At 36.5% G+C, this 17,379-nt stretch overlaps 1 protein-coding gene across 5 annotated transcripts in view; it reads left to right on the top strand.

Moving 5' to 3' along the window:
* The window catches only part of LIN28B (lin-28 homolog B), a 142,746-nt gene extending 126,707 nt beyond the window's left edge, over positions 1-16,039 (top strand). For all 5 annotated transcript variants that reach the window (XM_034962621.3, XM_003824348.7, XM_008978080.6 and 2 more), the window contains one exon: positions 11,129-16,039. In XM_034962621.3, coding sequence (XP_034818512.1) covers positions 11,129-11,498 — 370 coding nt within the window. In that variant the 3' untranslated portion in view covers positions 11,499-16,039. The remainder of the gene's footprint in view (positions 1-11,128) is intronic.
* Positions 16,040-17,379: the final 1,340 nt, after the last annotated feature.

The raw sequence follows: 17,379 nt of genomic DNA on the forward strand, positions 1-17,379 counted from the left end.
TAAGACCAAATAGAGTCAATAAACTGATCTTGCTTCCAACAAGGATGAATGTAAACCTGCAGTTAGGATAGTTAAAACACTACAACAGCAAAAATGCATGTGGCTTTTATTTATTTGTGTATATGTGTGTGTGTTACTCCTGAACTGGACACTCCTTCTTAGTTGTCTTGGGTTCTGAAAGCAGCACTGGCCGAGTACCCACTGCATGTGAGACTGGGTCCTATTTCATAACAAACTGCTTTTACTCCCAGGAAATTGGAAAGCATGAAGTTATCTGTGTTTGAGTACATCTTTCTCTCTCTCTCTCTTTTTTTAAACTTTTCCATTAGAACAGATTATCTGTCTGAGATGTTGTTTATCATGTAAGAGAGAGATAACATTTCTATTTGAAATAAAGTTTAAACTTATGACCTAGAATTCATTATTATGCTCCTTCTCAAGTTACAGTACAAAGTAGAAAACTTTCATCAAATGAATATTGTTCCATTGATTTGACACAGAATCTACAAAGTACTTTTAAACATAATGGAATGATATATAAAAATGTCTGGTTTATAGCTATGCCTGATTGAAGTGCCCTTATATGAAAAATGCTCCCCTTTGCCCCCATGCCTCCAGTGATTTCTCTCCCCTTCCATGTCTTGTTTGCTTTTAAAACTGCTACATTTCATCCCCATTTCTCAGTGACCTGCACCACCATTCATTACATACCCATTCCCCGCATTTTTCCTCTTACCTTCTTGTTTTTATAAGATGATAAAAGGTTTGTGAATAGAGTTATTACTGTATTTTAGCTGGTTTTCAGTATACTTTGGTGCATTTTCACTGATGTTATGAGATAGTTGATGGCATTAATCAGAGAAAGTGTCCAAAAGCTAATAAACCTATGACAATCCAAAAACCAGTCAGGAGAAGATATTAAATGAGATAAAATGTGTAAATCTTAACCATCCAGCTAACTATTCACATACCTTTCATTGGCATCTAATACAAAGTTGTGCACATAGTAGATATTCTTCAATTTTTTTGTCCATTTGGTTTTCATTTGATTCTATGAAAATGATTAAATGAATATTATAAGCAGTTGAATCCACTAGCAGACAATGTGTCTAGTTAATTTCTCATCATATAATCAGATGATAAAAGAGGTTAGAACAGTAGTTGATAAATTTTTTTAAAAATTAGTTAAGTTGGTCTGAACACTGAGCTTTAGGGGAGACATAGAGTATTCATTTCCACTGCCAGCAGTTCAGAGTTTGAATTTACTTTGGTTCCATGAGACCACAGGCTGATCCCTGCTTGTTACGCTGAATAGTACTGGACAATACAGAGCCTTCCAAACACACACGATTTATTATGCAACAGAAAGAACCAAATGGCAATTATACTAACTGAATTTTGCTTTTTATTTGATGATACTGAGCACCTACCCATAGGGTGGTCTGATTAAATAGGTTTAAATACTATCTTTTATGGACTTCCTTTTCTTTAGGTATGGAAAACAGTGAGCAGTAGTTATCTTATTAATGGCATTATTTTAAGCACAATGTAGTTTAGATATTAGGGTTTTGAAAAATAACATACTTAATCATTTTTATAAAAAGCAGAGATCTTATTATATTTATACTGACAAGAAAGTAATTTTCTATTTAAATGCCAACAGAGGCCGAATGCAGTGGCTCACACCTGTAATCCCAGCACTTTGGGAGGCCGAGGCAGGCAGATCACTTGAGGCCAGGAGTTTGAGACCAGCCTGGCCAACATAGTGAAACCCTGACTCTACTAAAAATACAAAAAATTAGCTGGGTGTGGTGGTGCACACCTATAATCCCAGCTACACAGGAAGCTGAGGCATGAGAATCATTTGAACCTGGGAGGTGGAGGTTGCAGTGAGCCAAGATTGTGCCATTGCACTCCAGCCTGGGCAACAGAGTGAGACCCTGTCTCAAAAAGCAAAACAAAACAAACAAAAAAACAGAATTTGGCCATGGAGAGAAACGTTTGCAAGAGCATGTCCATACTAAACAAATTTATATGCTGTTCAAAATTATTTTAGATGTAGGCAATAGAAGATGGAGAATTAAAAGAGTTATTATGGGAAATCAGTAATTGTTAATTGGTAATGATGGTGAAATTTAGGGAAAGTAGCTATTGATTAAGGAGCTGTAAATTTGCTGGGTGCAGTGGCCCACGCCTCTAATCCCAGCACTTTGGAGAACCAAGGTGGGAGGATTACTTGAGCCCAGGAGTTCAAGACCAGACTGGGTAACAAAGTGACAGCCCGTCTCTACAAAAAATTAAAAAAAAAAAAATTAGCCAAGCATGTTGGCACACACCTGTCGTCCCAGCTACTGAGGGATGCTGAGCCCTGATTATGCCACTGTAGTCCAGCCTGGGTAACAGAGCAAGACCCTGTCTCAAAAAAAAAAAAAAAAAAGCTGTAAGTTAATCATCCATTTTGATGACACAAGTATACATTGAACCTGTTCTTGATTGATAAATTATAAATTGAACAGAGAAACCATATCTGAAGTTAAACTCAGTAGGTTTTTGCAGTGTGTGCCTTCCAGGGATCAGTGATGGTAAAAGGTTGAGGAGCTTTTCTGCCATCACAACCAGAAATTTCAAGGATCCATTCTCAATAAGGAAATAAGAGATATATACACACACTTCTTCCCTCCCTTGCTTACTCCCTTATTTCCTTCTCTTTCCCTTCCTCCTTCCCTCCTTCCATCCCTCCCCTCTTCCTTTCTGAGGCATGAGTGAGTAACCTGTTGAAAACTGTTTTGAGAGATTTATTCTCTTTTGAACCACATTCCATATAGTGGGAAATATTGTCAGTGCGACACTTGAGTTTGTTAATAGCTGTAGTTCTCAAGTAGCTGCACATCACCATCTCCTGGGAAACTTTAAAAAGTACTGATGCTTAGGGCATCATCCTCAAAGATTCTGGTTTAATTGGTCTAGAGTAGGACCAAGGCATTAGTATTTTTTGAAAGCTTTCAAAATGATTCTGAGTCACTGGTAGACAGGCTCACTGTCAGATGACTAACAATAATAATGAAGGTCAATTACACAATGGCAATGGAGTTTTATAATTATAATTGCTCTTTTTCTTTTTTAATTACACAAATAATATATCAGTTCTTTCTTGTTATTTAAAAAAGAAACTATACAAAAATTTACAGAGTAAAAGTGAAATGCCAGCCAGGCAAGGTGGCTAATGCCTGTAATTCTAGCACATTGGGAGGCCAAGATGGGAGGGACTGCTTGAGCCCAGGAGTTAGACACCAGCTTGGGCAACATGGCAAAACTCTATCTCTACCAATAAAACCACACACACACACACACAGACACACACACACACATTGGTGGTGTATACCTGTAGTCTCAGCTGCTAGAGAGTCTGAGGTAGAGGATGATTGGGTATAGGGAGGTCCGGGCTGCAGTGAGCCGTTATCACGCCACTGCACTCCAGCCTGGGCAACAGAGCTAGACCTTGTGTCAAGAAAAATAAAATGCCCTTTCACCGTACTATTTTCCCTGGATGTAACCACTCTTTATTTGTCAATTCACTGTCTTCCCTCCCAGTGGTTTTTACATTCATTCATTTGACGGAGTCTTGCTCTGCCACCCAGGCTGGAATGCAGTGGTGCAATCTCGGCTCACTGCAACCTCTGCCTCCTGGGTTTAAGCGATTCTCCTGCCTCAGCCTCCTGAGTAGCTGAAATTATAGGCACGCACTACCATGCCTGGCTAAGTTTTGTGTTTTTAGTAGAGACGGAGTTTCACTGTGTTGGCCTGGCTGGTCTCAAACTCCTGACCTTGTGATCCGGCCGCCTAGACCTTCCAAAGTGCTGAGATTACAGGCATGAGCCACTGCACCTGGCCGGTTTTTACATGCATTTGAAAATGCACACAATTACTTATAATCATGTCTAATGTCTTTGAAACATGAATGTGATCATACCGTATTTATGTATTATGCCGTGGTTTGCTTTTTTTACTTAACAATTTGTCTTGGAGATCTTTCCATGTCAATACATATAAATTTACCTCAATTTTAAAAAAATTATTTCATTACTATCTGCAAAATGTTTTTTGGTATATGTGGCTTTAATTTATTTTTCATTTTAACAAGTTTATAGCTTTACAATAACAATTAGTTATTGTTAGCATTATTATTATAATTTAATTTTTCTAACTTTTTACCAGTATGGACAATGCTGTTGTTAATATCTTAGTACCTGAATCATTGTGTTTATCAGTGAATATTCCTGTAGAGCAAATTCCTAGAGTGAGAGTTACTAGGTCAGAGAGTATGTGTATTAATATTTTCAAATATGCTGTCAAATTGTCCTCCAAGAGAGGCAGTCTCAATTTACATTCACTCCAACCAATATAATCTGATTGCAATATTTCAGAGCCTAAATAAATCATTCATACTGCAGTGTGATTTAATGGGCTAACTAAAATTTCCATCTTCTCTCTTTTGACTGGAATTTTATTGAGTGAGTTTGATAGCACTGATTATATAGCATATCAGCTTAAAATTCCAATTTATAATCTTAAACATATGATTAAAGAGAATAGAAAAAGTATTCACAAATTTTTAGACCAAGTTTTTCAACATGTAAAGTATAGGAGAGATGAAAAGAAAATTCAGCCTTGGCAGTGTAAAGAATCTGGATTGGACTACTCCCAGTCTTTTGTTTTATAGATGGGATGCTCAAAGAAACACGCTGACCTCCCCAGTAACAAAGTCTCAAGAAAAGTCTACTTCAATTCTTTTGTGTCTGTGTGTGTGTGTGTATTAGTGTTTTAAATTCAAGATCCTAGATATTTTAGACTTACATATAATAAAATTACATCAATATTGTTGGGTATAACATTTTTATGTAATCAAAATGGAAGTGAAATTTAATTGCTTTCAATTAAAATTCCTTTCTAGATAATCTCTAAATTTCTTCATCAATACAATTTAGATATTGTAGTTCCCAATTCATAGGCTTTGGGGGTGGATTAAATTATATAACACATTAAAAACCTTTAGCACAGTGTCTAGAATTTAGTAAGCTCTCAGTGAATTGAACCTGTTTATTATTTCTGTTATTACCATTTTAATTCTCTTAAAAGTATGTTAAAGTATGTTTAGTCCTTCTGTATATAGAATATTTTGTTTTTAGCATGATTAAGGTAACAGAGGGGCATGATGCTGGCTTCTATATTCCAGAAGATCCAAATGAAAACTTTTCTGGTGTTAAATGTGTATTTATTATCTAGGAAACTTTTTAAAAGAACATAAATCATCAGTATCACCAACTAACTATTTTTGAAAACTCAGTGTTTTTACCACTGTACTTAGAATATATAAAAATTTAAGTATGGAAAACATACTTAAATAAAAATTAACTTTACTAAAATTGTTATTGTTTAACTGGCTTATAATCTTATGAATTTGGTTATGAGAAGAATGAAATAAAAGAAACTAATTCATTAAAGTATAGGTTGATAGAGGTCAGAAGACATGTACACTATTAAAGAGACTTACTAGTTCTGTGACTGATCAAAGTTTCCTAACTCCTCTCTTGGTATTTTGGGGCTAGTCCTGTGGAGTGAGTAAACAATACCCAAATGTTTATTTAGATTGTGTAGAATCAGTCAGAACAAAATGAGGCCTTCTTTGGGAAGGTTGGTTCCAGGATCTGCCCCTCTTACCTTCAGGAGGTACAGGGTAGGCAGATTGCTTCCATCAATATGCTCTGGATCCTTTGCTTGTCAGCTCTCTGTGGTTCTCTAATAACCTTTCTGCCCACCCACCTCCCCACCACCAGCTGGCTGTGATCCAGCACTTCCATGTGTTCAGTTGATTGGCACACAATTTTAATTAAATAACAAGTATTAAAACATACTAGAATAAAAAATAATAGAGCTGAGGAATGTTATTAGTATCATTTCTGGATTTTAGTTGGACTGTACCAAGGTTTAAAATGATCTCTTCAAAGAATCAGTTATTTTTCCTTCAGTTTAGTTCCTGTAATTTTTTTCAATCTGTGACTTTTCTTTAGCCCCTCTGCCTCCCATTTGGAAACTTTATTAATCCTTTTTTTAGTCCGTTTTTCCCAGGAATTTTTATGAAATTCCTTTTCTGTATTCGTACCTTCTTCCTGCCCAAAGCTTGCACTTCTTTCTCTACTCTTTTCTCTGTCCCTGATACTGCTTTACGTACTATCTTTCAACAATTCCTTCCCCTTCAGAAGCTTACAGATCACTGTCAAAATTATCCTTAATGCCCCCATCAGACCCTCAGAATGTGGATTTGAGTTTACATATAAATTCTTATTAAGTTAAAATGTTCAAGTACTGTGAAGAATCCTAAGATACATTTTTTTCCATTATACTTTTAGACAAGCAAATCTGGATCTTCCTCTGTGGTATCGCCCCTCTTCCCAATTTTTTTCATCACTCTCAGGATCGAGGGGGAATATATAACTGATGAATATTTTCATTTACACCATTGGAATATTATTTAAAAATTAATGTCTATATTTTAACCTAGTGGTTGTCCGCTGTGCTCAGCTCCATTATTGCTGATATCATTTGAAAATATAATCTGCTTATTCAGTTGTTTGGATCAAAAAATGCAAACATTTTTAATGGTCATAGCAGATCTAAATTCTGATTTCTGAATTAGTTTTCATTTTTTGATGAAATCCTCAGAAATTTGGGTATGTTTTGATTAACTTATTAACTAGTGTAGGTGTTTGGACTTGATTTTTAAAAACTCATGTAATTACCTCAGAATATAATTAAATAGTTCTAAAGGTCTAAACAATTTGTTTTTATTTATTTAACCATCATAAGTGCCTCTATTCTATCCATTGTTGCCATTCTTTCATTTAAAATCTTTTCTTTTTTTTGAGACAGAGTCTCGCTCTGTCGCCCAGGCTGGAGTGCAGTGGTGCAATCCCAGCTCCCTGCAAACTCCGCCTCCTGGGTTCACGCCATTCTCCTGCCTCAGCCTCCCAAGTAGCTGGGACTACAGGCCCCCGCCACCATGCCCGGCTAATTTTTTGTTATTTTTAGCAGAGACAGGGTTTCACCATGTTAGCCAAGATGGTCTCGATCTCCTGACCTCGTGATCTGCCCGCCTCGGCCTCCCAAAGTGCTGGGATTACAGGCGTGAGCCACCGCGTCAGGCCTTAAAATCTTAAATTATAAATCTTATTTTGATAGTGTCTCAAAAATGTTGACTTTGATTTGATTGTTAATTATCTTCTATCTTTAAACGCTCCTTAAATAAGAAATAATACTTGTAGAATATGCTAGCTCATTAGAATTACAGTATTTATAAAATGATTTTATGAAGAACTTGATAACCGTCTAAGATTAAACTGAACATTTTTGTTTATTTTATCTTTGTTTGTTAAAACAGAGTCTAGCCCTGTTGCCCAGGCTGGAATGCAGTGAAGCAATCTTGGCTCACTGCAGCCTCTGCCTCCCTGGATCAAGCAATTCTCCTGCCTCAGCCTCCTGAGTAGCTGGAACTACAGGTGTGCCCCGCCACGCCTGGCTAATTTTTTGTATTTTTAGTAGAGACAGGGTTTTGCCATGTTGGCCAGGCTGGTCTCAAACTCCTGACCTCAAGTGATCTGTCCACCTCAGCCTCCCAGAAGTGCTGGGATTACAGGCATGAGCCACTGCACTTGGCCTTTTTTTATCTTATTTGTAATGCATGAGAAAATATCCTTTGTGCCATTGGTTCAACATTTAATAAAGTACTTAGCATGAATAATTTTATTTTTTATGTTGGACTATGGGAATATATAATAAAGTATGAGTATAGTTTTCTTTGTATGGTCTTTTGTTTGTGTGAGACTATGTCCTTATATTTCTTAAGCATATAGCTAAAAATGGACACACATGATATTTTTATGCTCACATCACAATGTAAAATTCATTCCAACTACAAAGGCAAACTGATGTGGAACAGTGTGGAGGGTGAACAAAGGGGACTAAAATCATGTATAGCTTGTATGGAGTATATAGTTGTGGTATAATTTGTGAGCTGCAAGGTAGCTGAACATTTCTATTTTGGTGTCAGTCCCTTGGGAAGGAAGGGGTTTCATAATGGAGAGTGATCTGTACTCTTAGTAAGAGTGATTGACACTGAATGATTAAATAGAAGAGAATATAAATACCACTCCTCCCCCTTTTAAGGCTAAGCACATAGACACTAAATGCAAATCTTTTCAATGTGGAAGAAAGTCTGGCCTAATGATAGCACATATCAGGAAAGCCAAGGGGGTGAATTAACTATGCAGATCAAAATGTAAGGAAACCAAAATTATATAGCATCCTTAAAAATAACTTTTATAGCCCAAATCTAATGGTAAATGCACAGATAGAGGGTAATTGAAGATCCCATTTGTGAAAGTAGAATACTGACATCAGGCTCCTGGTCAATGAGTGGGCAAAATGGTTCCCTGAATTGGATAACACAGTGCATACCACGGTGACTGATAAAATTGATGTGTCTGCAGGAGAGCCAGCCCTATTACTGAAGCCTTTAACCTATTTTCTGTCTCTTTGAAAATGAGCTCCTGAGTGGAAGTTATCCTCAAGGAAGTGAATTTAATTCAAAAGAAGATATTTTATAGATGGGCAACTTTAATTTAAGAATTCACTTACCTATTGTAGAGGAGAACTGTGTGGGAAAATATATTATTATAAGTAATGTGGTTATATTTTTCAAATATGTCATTTTTTAGTGTTGTTATTTTGAGAACCTGAATTTTAAGCATTAGCAAGTAAACTTTATTATTTAATCTTACACTGTCTTAGAACATATGGCTGAAACAATATTGAATCTGCACTGTAATACTTTATTAAGATATGTAATTATACAATGAATAATTTAACTACAACATGTGATTTCTTGTTTTTTTTTCTCTTTTTGAAAATATGATTCAGTCTGTCCTAAGATAAATACTTGTTAATCATTGCAAAGAATAAAAGCCCATCTTATAAATTCATTATTCTAAAGTATATAAGGTAATATTGCTAACTGGAGAAGCAGGCAATAGTTACCCTAATTTTTGCCAATTAAAAAATTCACTGTTCAATTTATGCCAGGAGATAAAATACTAAATATCCTATATACACTGCTTAGTAGGTTGTTAGTACCTTAGTAGTTTGTCTATGAAATATAAGGTAGTATAAATTATTAAGTTTGATGTTCTCACACACATACAAATATAAGTCATCATAATTCACTTTTTGTTGTGAGTCTGGACTTAAGCCAATTTTCTCAGTTAACACTTTTTCTGTTGTTGTTGTTGGAGATGGAGTCTCACTCTGTCGCCAGGCTGGAGTGCAGTGGCGCAATCTCGGCTTACTGCAACCTCCGCCTCCCAGGTTCAAGCAGTTCTGCCTCAGCCTCCCGAGTAGCTTGGGACTACAAGCGCGCGCCACCATGCCCAGCTAATTTTTGTATTTTTAGTAGAGGCAGAGTTTCACCATGTTGGCCAGAATGGTCTGGATCTCCTGACCTCATAATCCGCCTGTCTCGGTCTCCCAAAGTGCTGGGATTACAAGCGTGAGCCACCGCCACCCAGCTAGTTAAAACATTTTGTTATTATTTTTTAAAAACATTATAACCTGGCTGGGTGCGGTGGCTCACGTCTGTAATCCCAGCACTTTGGGAGGAAGGGGCAGGCGGATCACTTGAGGTCAGGAGTTCAAGAACAGCTTGGCCAACATGGTGAAACCCTGTCTCTACCAAAAATACAAAAATTAGCCGGGCATGGTGGCACATGCCTGTAATCCTAGCTACTCCCGAGGCTGAGGCAGAAGAATCGCCCAAATCCGGGAGGCAGAGGTTGCAGTGAACCGAGATCACTGCACTCCGGCCTGGGCAACAGAGTGAGATTCCATCTCAAAAAATATATATATATAACCTGTTGTTCTTTGTGCTTCATAAATGAGATTTATGGAGTCATAAATGTATTTGGAAAATAAAATAGAAAGCTCTTAAAATATTTCATTTGGAGACAAGTCATTAAACAAATTCTGTATTTAAAATGAGATTTAAAACCTTTGGTAAATATAAATTTTTCTTAGTTTCTTCCACTAACGGTTTTTTTGTTACTTTTAATATAAAATTTTAGAAGAAAATCTGATTGAACAAATATACCTCTGAAAAAATTTTCTTGCTTAGCTTTCCTTGCCAAGCTAAAAGCTGAACTTTCAAACATCTAATACAAAGCCATGTCCCCAGTGTGCATTCACATATTGTGGACAGATTTCCATTTATTTTAACTTAAAAGAGATCACCCTAAAAGAAAGCTAATTTCTTACAAAAAAGAAAAGAAAGTTAACTTTTCTCATCATTGAACTAGCATGAACCTTTATTAATTCAATCTAAGTATTTAGAAGCTTTCTTTTTTTAGCACTGTTCTGATTCAGACATTTACTCTATTGCTCTAAAATTACTTGGTAATTTGCCAGATATCATCCTGACTTTCTGACTAGACTCTGACTTTCTTATATATCAAATTTCACTGCATTACTTAATTTTATACAAAGGAAAAAACTTTTTCCAGTTTAGCTGGTTTCTACAGTCAAAATAATTAACATTCAAAGAAGTGTTAAACTTTTAAATTTGGTCTAAAATTTTGCCAGTTTCTGAATGAATTGCCACTTTGTATCATGCCAACAGCTGTATTTCTACACTCTTGTTTTTAAAACTGGCTTGTTGATTTTTGTTGAATATTCGCTGCCCTCTAGTGGGCTAAATGGTTCTTTTAAAATGACCAGATAGTGTCAAATTTAAAGGAATCCTTTCTACATGGAAGTGATTAAATATTCTTACATGTTTTAATACTCTTGTTTTTCACTGTGTTTAGTTGTGTCTCACACAACTAAGTTTTTAACCTCACCAGAACATTTTGGTGATGATAGTCTTTGAACCAACAGTGTAACCAGTATAAACAATGATAAATGCTTTTAAGAAGGCACATTAAAATAAGCTTATCTCATTGGTAGTTTGTGTGTTTTCACATTTTAAAATGTGTTTTTGGATACATGCTGCCTACTTCTAAGATGTTTTCATCTTTTTTCCTTGTAGATGCTACAACTGTGGTGGCCTTGATCATCATGCTAAGGAATGTAGTCTACCTCCTCAGCCAAAGAAGTGCCATTACTGTCAGAGCATCATGCACATGGTGGCAAACTGCCCACATAAAAATGTTGCACAGCCACCCGCGAGTTCTCAGGGAAGACAGGAAGCAGAATCCCAGCCATGCACTTCAACTCTCCCTCGAGAAGTGGGAGGCGGGCATGGCTGTACATCACCACCGTTTCCTCAGGAGGCTAGGGCAGAGATCTCAGAACGGTCAGGCAGGTCACCTCAAGAAGCTTCCTCCACGAAGTCATCTACAGCACCAGAAGAGCAAAGCAAAAAGGGGCCTTCAGTTCAAAAAAGGAAAAAGACATAACAGGTCTTCTTCATATGTTCTTTCCTTTACCCGGTTGCAAAGTCTACCTCATGCAAGTATAGGGGAACAGTATTTCACAAGCAGTAGCTGACCTGGGATTTTAACTACTATTGGGGAACTGTGAATTTTTTAAACAGACAAATCACTCTAAGCAAATTACATTTGAGCAGGGTGTCATGTTTTATGTTAATTCAGAGAATAAGATACTATGTCTGTCAATATGTGCATGTGTGAGAGGGAGAGAGCCTGAGTCTGTGTGTGTACATGAGGATTTTTATATAGGAATGTAGACACATATATAAAGAGCCTTTGTCTTTATATATTTGTGTATAGATCAAAGCACACACCCTCTCTCATATAATTGGATATTTCCAAGAATTGAAAACCCATGTGAAGCATTATAGATAGTTTTAAATTTAACCCACTGGAGTTTTCTTGAAATACCACTTCTTTTATATTATATAAAACTAAAAACATGACTGTTACCTTTTGTGTGAACCAAAGGATACTTCAGATCTCAGAGCTGCCAATTATGGGGTACTAAAGGTTTTTAAGACATCCAGTTCTCCCGAATTTGGGATTGCCTCTTTTTCTTGAAATCTCTGTAGTAGTAATTTTTTCCCCCTTTTTTGAAGGCAGTACCTTAACTTCATATGCCTCTGACTGCCATAAGCTTTTTTGATTCTGGGATAACATAACTCCAGAAAAGACAATGAATGTGTAATTTGGGCCGATATTTCACTGTTTTAAATTCTGTGTTTGATTGTAAAATTAGATGCCTATTAAGAGAAATGAAGGGGAGGATAATCTTAGTGGCTTGTTTTCAGTAGTATTTTAATATCAGCTTCTTGTAACCTTTTCCATGTTGTGAGGGTTGTAAGGGATTGTGTGGCAACAGCAGCTTCCCTTGGCTAAGTCAATCTTCTACCCATTGCTTAGAGCAGGGAGCCCTCCTTATTTACTACTGAAGACCTTAGAGAACTCCAATTGTTTGGCATATATTTTTGGTGGTGGTTTTTATTCCTCCTGGAGAGTTATCTAATTTGTTTCTAAAACAAACAAGCAGCAAAGAAATGAATACTGGGGTTGAGAATTAAAATTAAGTGGATGTTCACAGTTGCCCAATATATATGACCTGCAAATGATACGAAAAAGTGCAGCATTTAGTGGCAGTTAACAAGAGTGACAAGCCTGGGGCAGAGGTACCAAACCTCTCCCACCAGAGAGCTAGAAGTATTTTATACAGTAACTTTGATCTTATGGAAGTGATCTTCAATGCTTATTCTGAAGTAACCTATATGGTGGATACAGGATGAACATTCAGTGCCAGGGAGAATCTTCTCAGGTTGGTTCTTGTTAGAGTGATAAACTGGCTAGGGGCCATAGTATTGGTCCTGTTAGGTTTCGGTCATGGAAAAAAAAAATTATTTTGGGGTCATCCTGGCTCTAGATGTTATGGGCAAATTTCTGAAACATCTGCAAGAAGGTACCAGTTAATTATAGTGCTTAATATTGGGAATAAGATTAAGCATTATAATTATAATGTATGGGCCTGTTGGTGTAAGCTCAGATAATTAAATAAAAATAGCATGACTCAAATGAGACATATTCTGCTGAACAGTTTCTACTTCCTCTCCCGCCTGTCCTGTCATGGGAGACGTGTATAGTTGCTGCTGTTTCAGCAAACCACCATAAGACGAAAATGCCTCAGGTTGGGTTGCCAGTCCTTTACAACTCAGCTTGAATTTCACAACAGTGATTGTGAGAATCTGCGTGGTATACACTGAAATATCGGTGTGCTGTGATGCAAAGCTTACCTTTGACGATATTGAATGTGATATAGCTGTAGAGAAGTACTTCCTTGCCTTATGTGAGGATTTCAAACTTATTTAAATTATGTAGACAAATCAAAGTGGCATTGCTTAATTTTTAGCAGGCATAATAAGCAAGTTAACAGTAAAATGCAAAACATGATAAGCGTTGCTCAATTTTTAGCAGGTATAATAAGCAGGTTAACAGTAAAAATGCAAAACATGATAGATAAGTCACTTTGAAAATTCAAACCAAAGTTCCTTCACCTTATGGAAATAGGAAATTATGGACTTCAAAATTGGACACTTCCTGTTTACAAAAAGAAATTCAGAGCTAAAATCATGGTAAAAAAAAAATAGAAACACTTGAGAACTATGGTCTTTATGGGTGCAATTTGAAATCCTTTTCATCATCTTACCAGACTAAACTAAGAGCACATACCAAACCTATCTTATGGTTGAAAGTTGGGGTTTATTTTTTATATGAGAATATTATCACTATTACATAACATACTCAGGACAAAGAACTTTGCTCAGGGAACATACCATGTAATATTTTTGTTGTTTCTTTACAGACCAGTCTACAGTCCTGCTTACTCAAAACAAACCAAATAACTTATACCTTTATATAAGTATTATGTACTGATGATAGTAACTACCTCTGAGTTTGACACAGATCAAAATTTTTGAATATCAGATATCAGTTATCCTATTTTTATTTCATGTGAAAACTCCTCTAAAGCAGATTCCCTCAACTCTGTGCATATGTGAATATCACTGATGTGAACACATTGTTCATTTACATAGGTAAAATATTACTCTGTTTACAGCAAAAGGCTACCTCATAGTTGATGCATAGCACACCTGTATGTATGCTGTTCCAGCCTTACAGGTGGCTGATAATTCTCTGGTACAGAACCTTTTTATCTGTATTATAAATAGCAATTCACAACTGCATGTTTCTGACAAACACTTGTGAATAATGAAGCATCTCGTTTTAGTTAGCAAAGTCTCCAAACATTTCCTTAAAATAATCATGTATTTAGTTTAAAGAATTATGGGCACTGTTCAACTTAAGCAAAACAGAACACGGAAGCAGTCTTAGAAGCACCACTTTGCCCAGAGGTGGAGGTTGGAAGGGGTAGCAGGGAGAGGGGTTGGTGTATGCAGGTATTCATGCTAGGCAAAGAGTTTAAAAGACGCCAATGTCCTTCATTTACTGTCTGTGCTGCCCTGAAGCCAAGCGTATTGCAGCATTATAGCCCCAGGCACATAACTAACTAGCACTGGCTTGCCAAGGAATGAACATGCAATGCCATTACTAGCTATTGAGGGAAAAGGGTCTGTGTGAAGCATCACTTTGCAGGGATTACTAATGGTGGGGCAGCAGGTCTGTGAATTAAGTTATCTCTTGACCTCACCCTCATGTCAACACAAATGTAATTCCTAAACAAGATGCATTGCCAGTCTCTTAGCCCTGTAAGCTGATCATTTGCTACATGGCAGACTATAATGAAAACATTTTTATACTTGGGTTTCTAGTCTTCACTAGAAGGCCTTGGATGTATTTTTGCAGTTGAAAGATTTAGAAAGATTTTTACCTGCTTATAACTTGGAAGTTTAGAGTGCAATGTAAGAAAAAAGATCAAGAAATGTCATGTTATTAGCATCAGTCCACCTCCAATATTGCCGATGCTTTTTTTATTCTGGCTCAGATTTTGCACCAGTGCGGCCCCAAGTTACTGCTGGTTGTATTTAGTTTGTGAATAGGAGCCCATAAGTGTTAATAGACTTTGTACCATTCACTATAAGATGAATTATACAGGACATGGGAAATCTCATTAAGTCTTAAAGTTAATTTAAATTAATTTATCTGTTTTCTCTAAGAAATGTTTATCATAAAATATATATGTGTATTTCCCCTTTGGTTATAAAATTTGGGAAAGTATGTACAAGTGCAGCTGCACTGACTTTAATTTTCTAGATGTCTTAATGAGATTTATTTGTTTTAGAGAAGAACATCTTGTTAAAAGCATCAAACTCTGTCTTACATAGCTGTGAACAGCCTCTTTAAGATGTGGTGGTTGTATGATCTGTGTCTTAATTGTTCAGTTAGAGTGAGAAGTTGACCTATGATTCATTTTTAAATTTTATATTTGGAACAAAGCTGCAAGTTATGGTAAAGTACTGTACTGTGAGAAGTATTATGATATTTAATGCATCTGTGGCTTAACACTTGTGAGAGTTACCAGCTTGAAAATGATGGTGTTGACTACCTCTTGAATCACATCTATCAACCACTGGCACCTACCACCAAGCTGGCTTCAATTAGTATGTGTTGCTTTTTGGTATTAACAACTAACCGTACTAGAGACCAAAGTGAACCCTGATTTTTATATGTCTTTAATAATGGTGTTTTATTTAGTGTTTTTAAATTATCCTGTGTAGTATTTAGATTACCTCATTGTCCATTTTGACTCATGTTGTTTACAAGTGAAAATAAAAACACTTGAACTGTATGTTTTTAAAAGACAAAAAAGGGGTAGATGTTTGGAATGCGTTTCACTCGCGTGCAGTCATCTGGAGGGACTGAAGCACTGTTTGCCTTTCTGTACACTCTGGGTTTTATATTCTCATTTCATGCCTAATGTCTTATTCTGTCAATTATGGATATGTTGAGGTTTAAAAAAATTACTTGATTAAAAATAAAACATATAACGTTGGCATTTATGATGGGTTTTGGAGATTTTTTATGATGTGTGTTCTTACTAAGTTAAGTGAAAGGATAAAAGGCCATTTAGGCAGTGTTTTACATCAGTTGGAGCATAAGTTAAGTGGTATTAACATATCCTCAGTGGTGAGTATTAACATGGAACTTACTCCAATAATACAGATGCTGAATAAATGTAGTCTAAGTGAAGGAAGAAGGAAAGGTGGGAGCTGCCATCACTCAGAATTGTCCAGCAGGGATTGTGCAAGCTTGTGAATAAAGACACATACTTCATGTGGTCAGAAGGGTGGTCTGAAGCAAAATGTTCAAAGCCTATTGAAGAAATCATTTTAGAATTTTTCTACAAGTTTTTTCTAATAAAGAATTTGAAAAGAAAAGGGCAAATTTTATCAGTACCAAATATCTAAAATACGAATGTAGATTTATCAAACCATGAATGCAGTATTGATGTACGGTAACAAACCATTTGGTAAAACTATTGAGTTCTTTAAATTGGCCAGTTCCACAATCAAACTTATTTTCCTCTCTTCACCTGGATGATTTATTTTTTTGATGATCTGTTATGACTCTTTTATTTTATTTTAAATTCTGGTAAAATCACATAACATAAAATTTACTATCTTAACCATTTTTTTTTAAAGATGAGGTCTCATTCTGTTGCCCAGGCTGGAGTGCAGTGGTGCAGTCGTAGCTTACTGTGGGCTCAAATTCCTGGACTTGAGCGATCCTCCCACCTCAGCCACTTGAGTAGCAGGACTACAGATGTGCACCATGCCCAGCTAATTTTTTTTTTTTTTTTCTGTAGAGATGGAGTCTTGCTTTGCTGCCCAGGCTGGTCTTGAACTCCTGGCTTCAAGCAGTCCTCCCTCCTTAGCCTCCCAAAGGGCTGGCATTACAAGTGTGAGCCACCATGTCTAGCCTTAACCATTTTTGATTATTAAGTATATTCACATTCTTGTACAACCATGTATGATTCACTTTTCTTTGAATGTGAAGGGCTTTTTGTACTTTAGAGAATATGGAAAACCTTTAAACCTTAAAAGAAAAATACACATAATCCCATCATCTGAAAGTAACCAATAACAGCTTTTATTAATTTATATTTAGTATATGGAATTTTTGTTTTCTTTTTGTGAGACAGGGTCTTGCTTTGTCACCCAAGCTGGAGTGCAGTGGCTCAACCATGGCTCACTGCAGCCTCAACCTCCCCAGGCTCAAGTGATCCTCCCAGCTCAGCCTCCCAAGTAGCTGGGACTATAGGCCTACACCACCACGCCTGGCTACGTTTTTGCATTTTTTGTAGAGGTGGTAAAATCACAAAACAAAAATTTACTATCTT

This window comes from Pan paniscus, chromosome 5, assembly GCF_029289425.2.
Source record: "Pan paniscus chromosome 5, NHGRI_mPanPan1-v2.0_pri, whole genome shotgun sequence".
NCBI classification, from domain to species: domain Eukaryota; kingdom Metazoa; phylum Chordata; class Mammalia; order Primates; family Hominidae; genus Pan; species Pan paniscus.